The following is a 13620-nucleotide window of genomic DNA, read 5'->3' on the forward strand; positions in this document are numbered from 1 at the left end:
CAGTTCATGACCAGGCCATCTAGGCCACTGCAGACAGAGATACGAAATTGAGATTTTAAATATGCAATTCCTATACATTCCCTGTAGTTAGTTATTGTTAATGAGGGGAAAAAAAGAAAAGGACATTGGTTGGGGTATGGTCATAATTTTAATAAGATTAAATTTAAAAGTATAGATGAATAAATAGAAAAAACCCACCACAAAGTATTAATAGAGGTTTTCTATGGATGGTGGGATTGAAAGGCAGTTTTTCTTCTCATTTATCTATATTTTTTAAAAGTTCAGGGACCTGATTCTACTTTCATAATAGTTACGATCAAAGTTAATTGGCCTCTCAGTGACACGTAGCTAAGTTTCCTGCTACTCATCCAGGTGTCTTTATTAATATTCCTTATTTAAGAAGCTTTTGGTAAACATTTCTACCAATTCCATATATTCTTGTGCATGAAAAATTGGAAAACTCGATGGACGTGAGTCTGAGTGAACGCCGGGAGTTGGTGATGGACAGGGAGGCCTGGCGTGCTGCGATTCATGGGGTTGCAAAGAGTCGGACACGACTGAGAGACTGAACTGAACTGACCATATGACTTGGAATTAGGCACCTGGAGAATTTTGAAGACAAACCTAGATTTGAATTTTGGCAAGCTGCTTTTTTAACCTAAACAGTTTTCCATCAGTGAAAAAAGCATGCTGCTGCTGCTAAGTCGCTTCAGTTGTGTCCGACTCTGTGCGACCCCATAGACGGCAGCCCACTAGGCTCCCCTGTCCCTGGGATTCTCCAGGCAAGAACACTGGAGTGGGTTGCCATTTCCTTCTCCAGTGCATGAAAGTGAAAAGTGAAAGTGAAGTCGCTCAGTCGTGTCCAGCTCGTCACATAAGGCCTAGCTAATTGTGAGAATTAAAGAAGGTTATGAATATAAAGTGATCAGTGGCACAGGGTTCAATAAATGTAAGCTAATATTATCTGAGAGTCATGAAATATGGTTGGTGGCTAAAGAGGAGGTGATATCTGATGGGATAGGTCCAGATTTTTGGGCTTTCTCAAAGGAAATGAAAGATGTCCAGTTAGACACTTTTGGTTGCCAGTCCCTGAAGTAAGACTGGTCTGCCTTTGTTCCTGATTTAAGGTACATCTGTAGACCTCAGTTCGATTCCTTGGTTGGGAAGAAGGGAAAGGCTACCCACTCCAGTATTCTGGCCTGGAGAATTCCATGCACTGTATAGTCCATGGGGTCCCAAAGAGTCCACACGGCTAAGTGACTTTCACTTATGGACTCTAAGGAGAGAGAATGCTGTAGATAACTAATAAATGACAAATGTCTGATGAGGTAAGAGGAGATCTAGATAAACTAGATGATGGGTGTGTGTTTGTGTGTGGGGGGTTGTCAGTACCCTAAAACCTTAAAAGTGTCCCCATTTAACTCTTACCTAAGACTATCTAACATACTAGACGCCACCCACCCCACAAAAAAAAAAAGAAAAAGATTTTTAGTTTCGAATTTTATCAGTGCTTTAAAGGTCCACATTGATTGGAAGTAAAACAGTCTTAAGAGTCAATGTATCCCAATCACTTTGTTACACATCTTTACTTTTAAAATGTTTACTTTCTGAAATTTTGATTTTGTATTCAAGTAATTGGACGTTTCAAGCAAGAGCGTCCTGTGTAAGCAGAAAAAGGAATATGTGCATCTTTGAAAAAGAACATGAGAAAATAGTAATATCTGCACTAAGGAACCGTTACTTTCTACTCATTTTTTAGCAATATATCAACTAATGGAATGATAAGCTCACTTCTTACACATTTCCTAAACAGTAATTTTAAAATGTGGTGAGATTGAAAGGTCATGCTAACGACTGTTTAATGCCGAAGTTTAGATTTGAAATATTTGAAGACTTAAGTCCCAAGGACTTTAAAATGAGGTTCCATTCCCTTCCATTACTCTTCTTAGCAGATGTCAAAAATTGAGAAGGTGGGGATGTCTTTTCACTTTAACGGAAAACATGGGATTAACTTCCAAAATAGGAACTGATGTTAAGACGGGGACAGGAATTTTAGAAATTCGAGTTCTACACATCATCTCTTTTTCTTTTGCATGTGAACATATGTTCCAATTGGTCGAGTCCTTGAACCTTTCTAAACTTTACAAATTCCAATTCTACGTTGAAGAACTAGTAGTCACGGGGATGGAGGGTGGGAGTGTGCAAAGGGAAATTTTTCACAATAGGATAGGATTTACATTCTATGTCTACTTACACTTATGTCTACTTTCACTTTCCATCAACGAAAGTTGTCTAGCAAGCGCCTGCAGGATTAATTTTAGCTTTTATCGCTAACAGGGGTCTAGCGGAACAAATATCTTCTTAGCACAGCCCACTTCTAAAACCCTTTCAGCCTCCCACTCAGGAGGTGGCGAGCAAAGCCCAGCGGCCGCTTTGCTTCTCTCTTAACTCCGCCCCTTCCAGTTGGCTACAAGCTGATGACATCATTGCTCCGCGCAACCTACCAGGCCTCAGGGCCTGAAGCTGAGACGAAGTCCCGGCTTTCACGTAGCGGTACGTGAAGTGGGGGCGGTAGTGTTCTACTACGCATGCTCACCGTCGACGGCGACGGTGCCTCTTTCTTTGCTACTTTCCACAGCTCGCCCCAACCTGGAGAGCCGGGGCGGAGGGGGCGGGGGGGGACGCTGAGTGCCCTCCCCCTTTTCTCCCGGCCCCTCCTCTTCCCCCCGCCCAGTAGGGCTTCTAACTGACAGTTGTCGCCAGGCCCCGTCTGCGCGCCGCCTCCTCCTGCCTGGGTGCCCCGCAGGTAGAGAGGGGCGGGAGGGAGTGTGAGGGAGAGGAGGAGGAGCCCGAGCCGCGGTGGCCCAGCGTTTCGGCACCCTCCGGGAAGGCTAGAGAAGAAGCCCACTTTTCTCCTCGCCCCCTCCCTGCCTTCAAGCCGGCCCGGGAGGGGGTGGGGCGCGGAGGCCAAGCCAGGCCTGGCGGGTTAAGAGCGGCCGGGCGGGGCGCGGAGGGGTGAGGCAGGCTAGGGCCGTGCGCGCGCGCCGCCGCCGGGGGGAGGGGAGAGGAGGGCACCTAGGCTCTCCTCTTCTCTCCCCCCTCCCCCGCGCCCCATGTAACCCCGCCCCGCGGGCGGCAAGCTCGAGACCCCCGCGCGCACCGAGCCGAGCCGGCGGCTGAGGAGAGCGAGGCCCGATGCGGCTGAGGCTGCGCGGCGCCCCTGAGCCCTGAAGAAGCGGTCCGCGTTCACGCGTGCCCCGGCGCCTCGAGCGGCCGCTGCACACCGCCCAAGCTGGGCCTGCCGGAGGCATGAGCGTGCCCGGGAAGCCGGGGGAGATGAAGCCGGCCGGAGAAGAGAAGCGGCCGCCACAGGCGGCCGAGGAAGAGGACGACGACGAGTTGGTGGCAGCGGCGCCGGCCTCACGGCCGGCCCGAAGGAGTGCCTCCTTGAGGGAGGACGCGGACGACGACGAAGAGGAGGAGGAGATGGTGGTCGGGGGCGGTGGCTGCAAGGAGCAGGAGCTGACCTACGAGCTGCAGCAGGGCTACCGCATCCTGGGCGAGTTCCTGCAGGAGAAGCACCGAGGCCTCACCGCCCCATTCCTCCAGCCCTTGGGGGGCGTTGCCACCAGGGAAGAGGAGGCGGCCGAGGGGCCGCGCGGCGGAGGCCGGGGCAGTCGCGCCCTCCCGCAGCAGCCCGGTCAGGGCATGTGTCTGCTGAAGATGGAGGAGAAGTTCGCCAGCGGCCAGTACGGGGGCATCACCGAGTTCGTGGCGGACTTCAGATTGATGCTGGAGACGTGCTACCGCCAGCATGGAGTGGACCACTGGATCTCCAAACAGGGCCAGAAGCTGGAGATGATGCTGGAGCAGAAGTTGGCGCTTCTTTCTCGGTGAGTGAGCCCAGTTCCCGGCGGGACTGACGGACTGACACAAACACACCCTCGCACGTGTCCGAGGATGGGTTGGGCCAGGGGCCGGGGGGCGTCGCTGATAGGTGCTGAGTCAGAACCCCGGGAGGAGGAGCAGTGCTGGGCGGGGGCCCGCAGGGGTGTGGAGGGTGTCGGGCGAAAGAACCCCACGCCCAGACGGAAAAGAACCCGAGGAGAAAGCCGAGAACCGAGCGCGGAAGAGCAGGTTAAGTTTGTGGAAGTAAAGTGAAAAGGTGCCCGTAGGAAGAATTATAGGAGTAGGGAGAGGAAAAGTTTTAGTGGGATGGAAGATGGCCTTGCAACTTTCATTAGACAGTTTTGGCAAGAAACTTTTAAACGTTTTTGGAATGAAATATCATTAGAAATTTATGTTGGCTCGTGTAAAAGGTGGTTTCAAACTTAAGGTTATATCGTTTTACTACTCAGCTCGGTCATCGGAGTGTATAGTGTTGTTAAATGGTTAACAGTTACTGTGGCATATTCTTGGTATTTTCTCTCAGCTTTATCTGAGAGAACTGAATTTTTGTATCAGCACAAAAATTTTAATAAGCTTAGGATGTTGGTCTTTATTCTCCCAGAAGTCATAGGGAGGTCAGGCGGCTCGACGCTCTCGGTGCACTCTAGGTGGGAGGGTGAGTGGGTGTGTGTATGCTCTCGGTACACTCTAGGTGGGTGGATGTGCTCAGTCGTGTCCGACTCTTTGCGACCGCATTGACTGTACCGCGCCGGGTCCTCTGTCCATGGGGATTCTCCAGGCAAGAATACTGAGAGTGTGTTGCCATGCCCTCCTCACAATTATTTTTCTTTTGTAAGAAGTGATAATGTAACACAGGATGCTACCAAAATAAACATTAATTTATAATTCTGTGATTGATAGGAGCCAATTGAATTTCTCTAGCGGAAATTCGTCAGGAATAAAAAAGTAATTGAAAGTTGTTGGAAATTGTGGTTGAAGTGATCCAGTTGTTTGACCCTTTACTAGTGAAAGTGAACTTGCAAGTCACTCTACCTTTTTGGCTTCAGTTTCCTCATCTATAAAATGAGGATAATGACAGTACCTAATTAATGGGGTTGCTGTTTCTTAGATGCATTAATAAATGTAAAGTCGAATGTGCCAGTCCCATATAGTTAGCTCAAGATAAGTTTTAACCATTATAATGCTAGTAGTGGTAGTTGAATAAAATGAATATTGGCATAACTGAAACTGAAGCTTTTATCTAAAAGCTCCTGAAAAGTTGTGTTAACTTTTCTGTCCTTGATTTATAATTGTAATTTTAAAATAATCTAATCTGTCGCTGGCTTCCAATTATGCTGTTTTCGAGGCTACCAGTGACTTCTTTCACTGAAAACAATGGTTAACTTAGTGCTTGACTCATTAGGGCGGCTCTGTTTAAACTAAGGAACCTCTTCTTGAATCTTTTCTTAATACTGAATTATTTGGTAATAGAATAATTCACAAATTTGTATATTACTTTTAGTACTTTATTTAGTGGCATTTTATTTGTGTGGTGTGTTTGTTACCCTTGTCTTCACAGTGTTTTATAGTTACGACTCACATGAGAAACAGTCCATTCACATTATTTTTAAGTAGTAAAATATGTTCCAAGTTGATGTCACAAGATTTTAGATGTGGAAGAAGCCATAGAGTTTATCTAGTTCGAGCATCTAGTTTTACAGAATAGAAACAGGGATTTAGAATGAGGCTGGATAATGACTGCATGAAAAGTGCTAAGAAGTTGCAAATAGGTTTGAATACAGGGGTTTTCAGAACCATTGTGCATGTAAGTCCTGCAAAATAGCAGGGAGACCATTTCTCTTTTACATAAAGGTTAATTTCTGAATGTTTTGAATCATTCCTAATGACTAAAGTTCAAAATACTGTATTACCATATGATCTAATAGCATCCATACTTAAAACATTCTTTTGTTTATAAACATAGTAATGTATTTCTGACGTTCTTAGTCCAGGAGAGATAAAATTCTTGCAGTTTAGTGGTAAATAGTAATATGATGATCTCAAAGAGATAATTAAGGCTTTTTGAGTCCCTCACTTTTTTTGTATTTGATATGTACAAACATTTTGTAAATAATAGGTTCGACAAACCACAGTTGTAGATCTAGGAAATCATTTCTTTTTCTGTACTTGCCTAAAATCTGAGTCATTACTAAATAAATGCTTTGAGTGGGCACCACTTCAAGAAAAGCGTAGATTATAACTGTTTTGTATGCAGTTGGGATATATAGATGTTCCAGAACAATAGTCTATAGACTGTCCGCATGAGTCTGATTTTCAGCAAATAGATGATTCAGATACCTTATTTCTAAATAAGTGGTATATCTGCTGCTGCTAAGTCACTTCAGTCGTGTCCGATGCTGTGCGACCCCATAGATGGAAGCCCACCAGGCTCCCCTGTCCCTGGGATTCTCCAGGCAAGAACACTGGAGTGGGTTGCCATTTCCTTCTCCAATTCATGAAAGTGAAAAGTGAAAGGGAAGTCGCTCAGTTGTGTCCGACTCCTAGCGACCCCATGGACTACAGCCTACCAGGCTTCTCCATCGATGGGATTTTCCAGTCAAGAGTACTGGAGTGGGGTGCCATTGCCTTCTCCAGTGGTATATCATATTTTAGTAATAAAAAACACTTAGATATTAAATTTGTTTTCTTTTGTCTTCTCATATGTATTTGTAAGATACTGAATTAACCCTTATTTTCAAATTTAAGTAGAATTTTACAGCTGCTTCATATATTACTCAGCAAGAAATGAGGTACATCAGATAGAGAGGGTGTCACATTATTGCAGAGCAGTCCAGTGGCACGTACCTTGGGCAGATTGTATAACTTGAATCTCAGTGTTTTCATCTGTTCTTTGAAAGTATTGATTGCACAAATGTGTGTCTGTCAGAACTAGACATTCTGATTTCAGAAGAGAGGTTTTCTACTCTTTTAAGTGGTATATAGTTGAGTAGGGGAAAAGACACTTAAAAAGATTGATGATTCTACAATATAATGGAGTTAAAAGGTATAGAGAAGTTTATACTTGAACTATTTCTTAAAGAAGTTGAAGATTGTGTCTGGATTTTCTTAGAGGGTTTGAGAGAGACATTCCAGAATATTGAACTACAGTGAATGCAAGGCATAGGATAGCAAGGTGTTTCTGGGAACTACAGGTACTTCCTATGGCTACAGTATGGTCTTCAGGGTAGTGTCTGCTTTTCAGCAGGTATGCGGGATGATCAACTGGGGAGAAGGAAGAAAATATTACAACTTTAGTATATTTTATTTTTATTTTATCCTGTTAAACATTTCTAAGTTTTTTGGTTTGCGTCTTGTGTTTGTGATGACACTACATGTGTATGATCTACAAATGACATTTTATCATATGTAATTTTATTAGTAATATATAACAATCTGTTTTATATATATAATATTTGTGATAGAACTACGACTAAGACTAGCATATCTAGTCTCACAGTTACATATTTTAAAAAGGATCTCATTCATGTATTTGAGGCAACTGAGGGCTTCCCAGGTGGCGCTAGTAGTAAAGAACCCACCTGCCAGTGCAGGAGACGCCAGAGATATGGTTCAGTCCCTGGGCTGGGAAGAGCCTCTGGAGTAGGAAATGGCAACCCACTCCAGTGTTCTTGCCTGGAAAATCCAATGGACAGAGGAGCCTGGTGGGCTACAGTCCATGGGGTCACAGAGAGTCAGACTTAACTGAACACACCCACACACCCAGGAGGGAAATAGCAATTAGCATTAAGGAATAGGGAGAAAATCATCTAATAAGTGGAAAGGAATAGAAAATACTTAATGGAAGTTATGCCTAATAAGAATTTTTGCCTCTTCTGAATTTTAAATTATATTTTTGAATGCTTTTAAATTTAAAAATATTTTTGAAAGCTTTAAGAATATTGCTATGTAGTTTTAATAAGTTGTAATTACAGAATAGGCATCACCCGTGACCCCAGCAGGGCTGAACTTGAAGTTTTAGTTTTTGCCATTTAAAATAATATTTTGGTGAAAATAAGCTTGAACATGATTTATTTTTGTTGATTTCTGAGTTAAGTTGCTGTTAAAGAGAGGCACATATAATGGGTTATTTTTTTAAAAAAGGCTTTCTTAACTATAGGTAAAGATTACTTAGTTTTGAAATTGCTTTTTAGTTGGACATGAAAATACAAAAGCATCATTATGAAGCCTCAGAAATTTAAAAACAGAGGTTTCCAAGTACAAGTAGTAATTGAACTACATATGGATTTTGTACATTGATTTTAATCTTCTTAGTTAAATTTGAAATTTGTTGGCTTGCTTATTCTCAACTAAGATCAAAACCCAGAAATTAACTGGGGATTTTAACAAGGTGTTTCTTATTCCCTAGTAGTTCAACTCCCAGTGGAATGTGTAATTCCATCTTTTTTTTGTAAATCTTTAAAAATTGAGTACCTTTGCTAATAGAATCTGGATTTACTTCTTGTTCAGAATTATAGAATGTTAGTGCTTGATACGCCATGTAATTCTATTTATTATAGTTGCCATTCTTTAAAAAAAAAAGTGCTATTTAAGAAGATTCAGAAAATGTTTTAAGTGCAGTGATGAAAGGACGGAGGAAGGATTTCAACTAACAAAGCATTTTTTGAGCTTCTGCTTTGTTCTGTGACTTAAGGGACGGTTCTTGGCCCAAGAGGTTTACATACACAGTTATGGTAAAGGGTTAAAATGTGTTAAAACTGATTTTCAGACTTGATCCATTGTCAAAACACCTGGAAGTCATGGGACTGTTTACAGTGCATCCTGAGATATCGATGTATTTAGTTGTATGATTTTTTGCTAGGGGATAAAAAAGGTTTAAAAGAAATTATGGAAAGAAACCCTTAATGATGAGATTCTGCCTAGCTCCTCAGATTTTTCTCCCTACAAACTGGGAAAACATAATCATTTTTGGATTTTTGGTGGTATATGTTGATTTTGATGCAGTTGAAAATCTGCATCTAACTTGACCCTGCATAGACCCTCCATATATTTTAATGTTGTTCTGTTGCTCAGTCATATCTGACTCTTTGGGACCCTATGGATTGCAGCACGCCAGGCTTCCCTGTCCTTCACCGTCTTCCGAAATTTGCTCAAACCGATATTCATTGAGTCGATGATGCCACACTACCATCTCTTCCTCTGTCATCCCCTTTTCCTCCTGCCCTCAATCTTTCTCAGCATCAGGGTCTTTTCCAATGAGTCGGCTCTTCTCATCAGGTGGCTATAGTATTGGAGCTTCAGCTTCAGCATCAGTCCTTCCAATGAGTATTCAGAGTTGATTTCCTTTAGGATTGATTGGTTTGATCTTGCAGTCCAAGGGATTCTCAGGAGTCTTCTCCAACATCACAATTCAAATGCATGTACTTGGTTCCTCCCTGTCCGGGGTTCTGAATCTGCAGATTCAACCAGCTGAATCCAACTGAGGACCGTGTAGTGCTGTAGTATTTACTGTTGAAAAAGATCTGTGTTTAAGTGGACTCAAGCAGTTAAAACATCTCTTGTTCAAGGATTAACTATATATTCTAAGGGTGCATTCTTTGAGGACTACTGTGATTAGCTTTATTACAGAGTTTTATGAAAGTACAGAGGAGTGATCAACTACTTGAAGGAGGTGGGAAAGCTGGGATTGAAAAAAATACTTCATTAGATTTTGTTTTAGAGGTCATAATTTTGAAAGGTGAGTAGACTATTGATAGGTGAAGTTTAAGAGTTCGTGAAACAATTATTTGACCTATCCTATGATGGGTAGTTTGTGAAGCTCTGTGGTTACAATGATAAACATCACTTTATCCCTAACTTCAAGGTGGTAAGTAAACAAACAATTACATGTATGGAGGCAGGAGAGGGCATATTGCAGAGGAGTGGTTTATATCCAGTGGTTGGTTAGAATGATGAGATCCTGTAGTGGCAGATAAGTCTAGAAAGATAAGCTGGGACTAATTATGGAGGATTCGTTCAAAAAGACCCTGATGCTGGGAAAGATTGATGGCAAAAGGAGAAGGGGGTGACAGAGGGTGAGATGGTTACATAGTATCACCGGCTCAATGGGCAAGAATTTGAGCAAACTCAGGGAAATAGTGAAGGACAGGGAAGCCTGGTGTGCTGCAGTCCATGGGGTCACAAAGAGTCAGACACCACTTAGCGACAACAACAGCAACAGTAATTACGGAAGACCTTGATTGCTTGCTAAGGAATTTATAATGTAGGCAGTGTGTATTCATCACAATTTTTAGCTAAGGGAGTGACATGATTGTACTACTGTTTTGAGGTTTGAGGGCTAAAATGAAAGAAGAGAGAATGAAGGAAACCTATTAAAAGGCTCTTGAGTTAATACCATCAAAAAATAATAAGCAGTAGAAATAAATAGGCGGATAAAGCTATAAGAGAAGTAAATTCTGCAACTAAAAGTAGCACAGTAGCAAGCTACTGGATGTGGGTATGATGGAGAGGATGATGTCCAAAATATGAATACATATGAGCCCAAGTGATGGTGATGCTGAGGGAATGTGAAAGGAGGCATGCATTTGAAGATACGCAGCTGAGAATTATTAGAAGGCTGAATATGGAGCTCAGCAGAGTGACTGGTGCTAGATTAGAGGTGTTTAATTAGGAATTAACCTGCAAAAGGAGAATGGTTGAAGAAATGGTAGGGAAGGCCCAGGACAGAGTCTAGTAAAAATACAAGGGGATCCAAGACAGAACCTTGTGTAACGATTTGTCTTCAATTTGGAAAGATGAGAAAAACATGATTAAAGTGTGTATAATGTATATTAAAAGTTGAAATGCTTAATTGAGAAAAGGCAGTTAATGAAGCTGAAAAGAGTTTATTCTGGAGTAAATAAGGGCTTCCCTGGTGTCTCAGTGGTAAAGAATCTGCCTGCCAATGCAAGGTAACACAAGTTTAGTCCCTGGTCCAGGAAGATCCCACATGCCATGAAGCAGCTAATAAGCCTGTGCACCAAAAAGAAAAAAAAAATTGTGAAATAAATAAGAAGTATAGTTGGAATATAATAAAGTTACAGGCTTTAGTATTTTAGGAGATTTTGTTCCATTTGAAAATGATTTAGATCCAATACAGTAAAAAAAAAAATGCCCTAATAGACTGTAAGGTGTTTTGCCTCAAAGTTTGTTTCTCATTGTATTTGTGCCCTTGTAATTATTTTTATTTCTAAGAAAAAAAATTAGAGCAAGGAAAAGAAATCATGTTTTTGGAGAGAAGATTATGTTCTTTTTGTATTTGTGTTTTAGCTCTCAAACGATCTCTAGATTGTCTCCACAAGAGTAGAGAACAAATAATAGCTGTTTTCGTTTCCAGGGAGCTTCCACAATAATATGAATCTTTAAAATGTATTGTAAATTACTTTAAGAGGTTGTTCTTCTTTTTTAATGGGAAGCACTAATAAACCCCAGTGGCGGTGTTATCTGATAACCAAGCCCTTTGTTACATCATCTTCCACTTGGGACCAGTGAATGTTCCACAATTAATTGTGCTTAAAATCAAGATATTAAATATGTACACTTTGGAAAAAAAAGAATTATGAAAACCAATAAAGTGTTAATAGTGGTTATTCATTTTACTTTAAAAATTTTCTATGTGTCAGATTTTCTGTTTTATAGTTAATAAAAGATTATATTTAAAGTAAATTAGAATCTACAACTTTGAAAAAGAATTGGGTTAAAAATATGTATTATCAAAGTTGTAAGACAGTACAGTCATGTTAGATGCTGTAACTGGGTGGTGTAACTGTGGGTGATTAATTTTCCCGTCCACTTTGTACTTTTTTTTTTTTTTTTTTACAATATATGCATGCATGCTAAGTTGCTTCAGTTCATTTCAGTTCAGTTGCTCAGTCGTGTCCGACTCTTTGCAACCCCGTGAATCGCAGCAGGCCAGGCCTCCCTGTCCATCATCAGCTCCTGGAGTTCACTGAGACTCATGTCCATCGAGTCAGTGATGCCATCCAGCCATCTCATCCTCTGTTGTCCCCTTCTCCTCCTGCCCCCAATCCCTCCCAGCATCAGAGTCTTTTCCAATGAGTCAACTCTTCAAATGAGGTGGCCAAAGGACTGGAGTTTCAGCTTTAGCATCATTCCTTCCAAAGAAATCCCAGGGCTGATCTCCTTCAGAATGGACTGGTTGGATCTCCTTGCAGTCCAAGGGACTCTCAAGAGCCTTCTCCAACACCACAGTTCAAAAGCATCAATTCATTGGCGCTCATCTTTCTTCACAGTCCAACTCTCCCATCTATACATGACCACTGGAAAAACCATAGCCTTGACTAGACAAACCTTTGTTGGCAAAGTAACGTCTCTGCTTTTCAATATGCTATCTAGGTTGGTCATAACTTTCCTTCCAAGGAGTAAGTGTCTTTTAATTTCATGGCTGCAGTCACCATCTGCAGTGATTTTGGAGCCCAGAAAAATAAAGTCTGACACTGTTTCCACTGTTTCCCCATCTATTTCCCAAGAAGTGATGGGACCAGATGCCATGATCTTCGTTTTCTGAATGTTGAGTTTTAAGCCAACTTTTTCACTGTCCTCTTTCACCTTCATCAAGAGGCTTTTGAGTTCCTCTTCACTTTCTGCCATAAGGGTGGTGTCATCTGCATATCTGAGGTTATTGATATTTCTCCGGGCAGTCTTGATTCCAGCTTGTGCTTCTTCCAGCCCAGCGTTTCTCATGATGTACTCTGCATATAAGTTAAATAAGGGTGGTGTCATCTGCATATCTGAGGTTATTGATATTTCTCCCGGCAGTCTTGATTCCAGCTTGTGCTTCTTCCAGCCCAGCGTTTCTTGTGATGTACTCTGCATATAAGTTAAATAAGCAGGGTGACAATATACAGCCTTGACGTACTCCTTTTCCTATTTGGAAGCAGTCTGTTGTTCCATGTCCAGTTCTAACTGTTGCTTCCTGACCTGCATACAGGTTTCTGAAGAGGCAGGTCAGGTGGTCTGGTATTCCCATCTCTTTCAGAATTTTCCAGTTTATTGTGATCCACACAGTCAAAGGCTTTGGCATAGTCAATAAAGTAGGTGTTGCAAGAGGGCATCAGAGGGCAGACACACTGAAACCATACTCACAGAAAACTAGTCAGTCTAATCACACTAGGACCACAGCCTTGTCTAAGTTGCTTCAGTCATGTCTAATTCTGCAATCCCATGGACTGTTGCCTGCCGGGCTCCTCTGTCCATGGAATTCTCCAGGCAAGAATACTGAAGTGGGTTGCCATGCCCTCCTCCAGGCAATCTTCCTGACCCAGGGGTCAAACCTGTGTCTCTTACGTCTCCTGCACTGACAGGCAGGTTATTTTACCACTAGCACCACCTGGGAATCCCTGATCCATGTGTTGTTGTTGTTACTCTTTATAATATCATTCAAAATATAAAATATAAAATCTTAAGATTTTATAGGTGCAGTTTGAAATGCTTAAAATAGCTAGTACTGAGAACTCATTTCAAGCTTTCATATTTAAAGCTTTTGAGTAGAGCCATCTGAATGTTCAGTTCAGTTCAGTCGCTCAGTCGTGTCCAGCTCTTTGCGACCCCATGAACCACAGCACGCCAGGCCTCCCTGTCCATCACCGACTCCCGGAGTTTACCCAAACTCATGTCCATCGAGCCGGTGTTGCCATCCAGCCATCTCATCCTCTG

The 13620-nt window shown here is 42.2% G+C and overlaps 1 protein-coding gene across 4 annotated transcripts in view; it reads left to right on the forward strand.

Moving 5' to 3' along the window:
* The first annotated feature begins 50 nt into the window (after positions 1-50).
* KIAA2026 (KIAA2026 ortholog) overlaps positions 51-13620 on the forward strand; it is a 116114-nt gene continuing 102544 nt past the window's right edge. For 3 of the 4 annotated variants that reach the window (XM_006080597.4, XM_006080598.4, XM_025279072.3), the window contains exon 1: positions 51-3893. In XM_006080597.4, the coding sequence (XP_006080659.3) occupies positions 3310-3893 (584 nt within the window). In that variant the 5' untranslated portion in view covers positions 51-3309. Of the gene's footprint in view, positions 3894-3933; positions 4138-13620 lie in introns of those variants that run through there. The other variant, XM_044939904.2, reaches the window with a different exon arrangement.

Source organism: Bubalus bubalis, chromosome 3 (assembly GCF_019923935.1).
Source record: "Bubalus bubalis isolate 160015118507 breed Murrah chromosome 3, NDDB_SH_1, whole genome shotgun sequence".
Classification (NCBI taxonomy): Eukaryota; Metazoa; Chordata; class Mammalia; order Artiodactyla; family Bovidae; genus Bubalus; species Bubalus bubalis.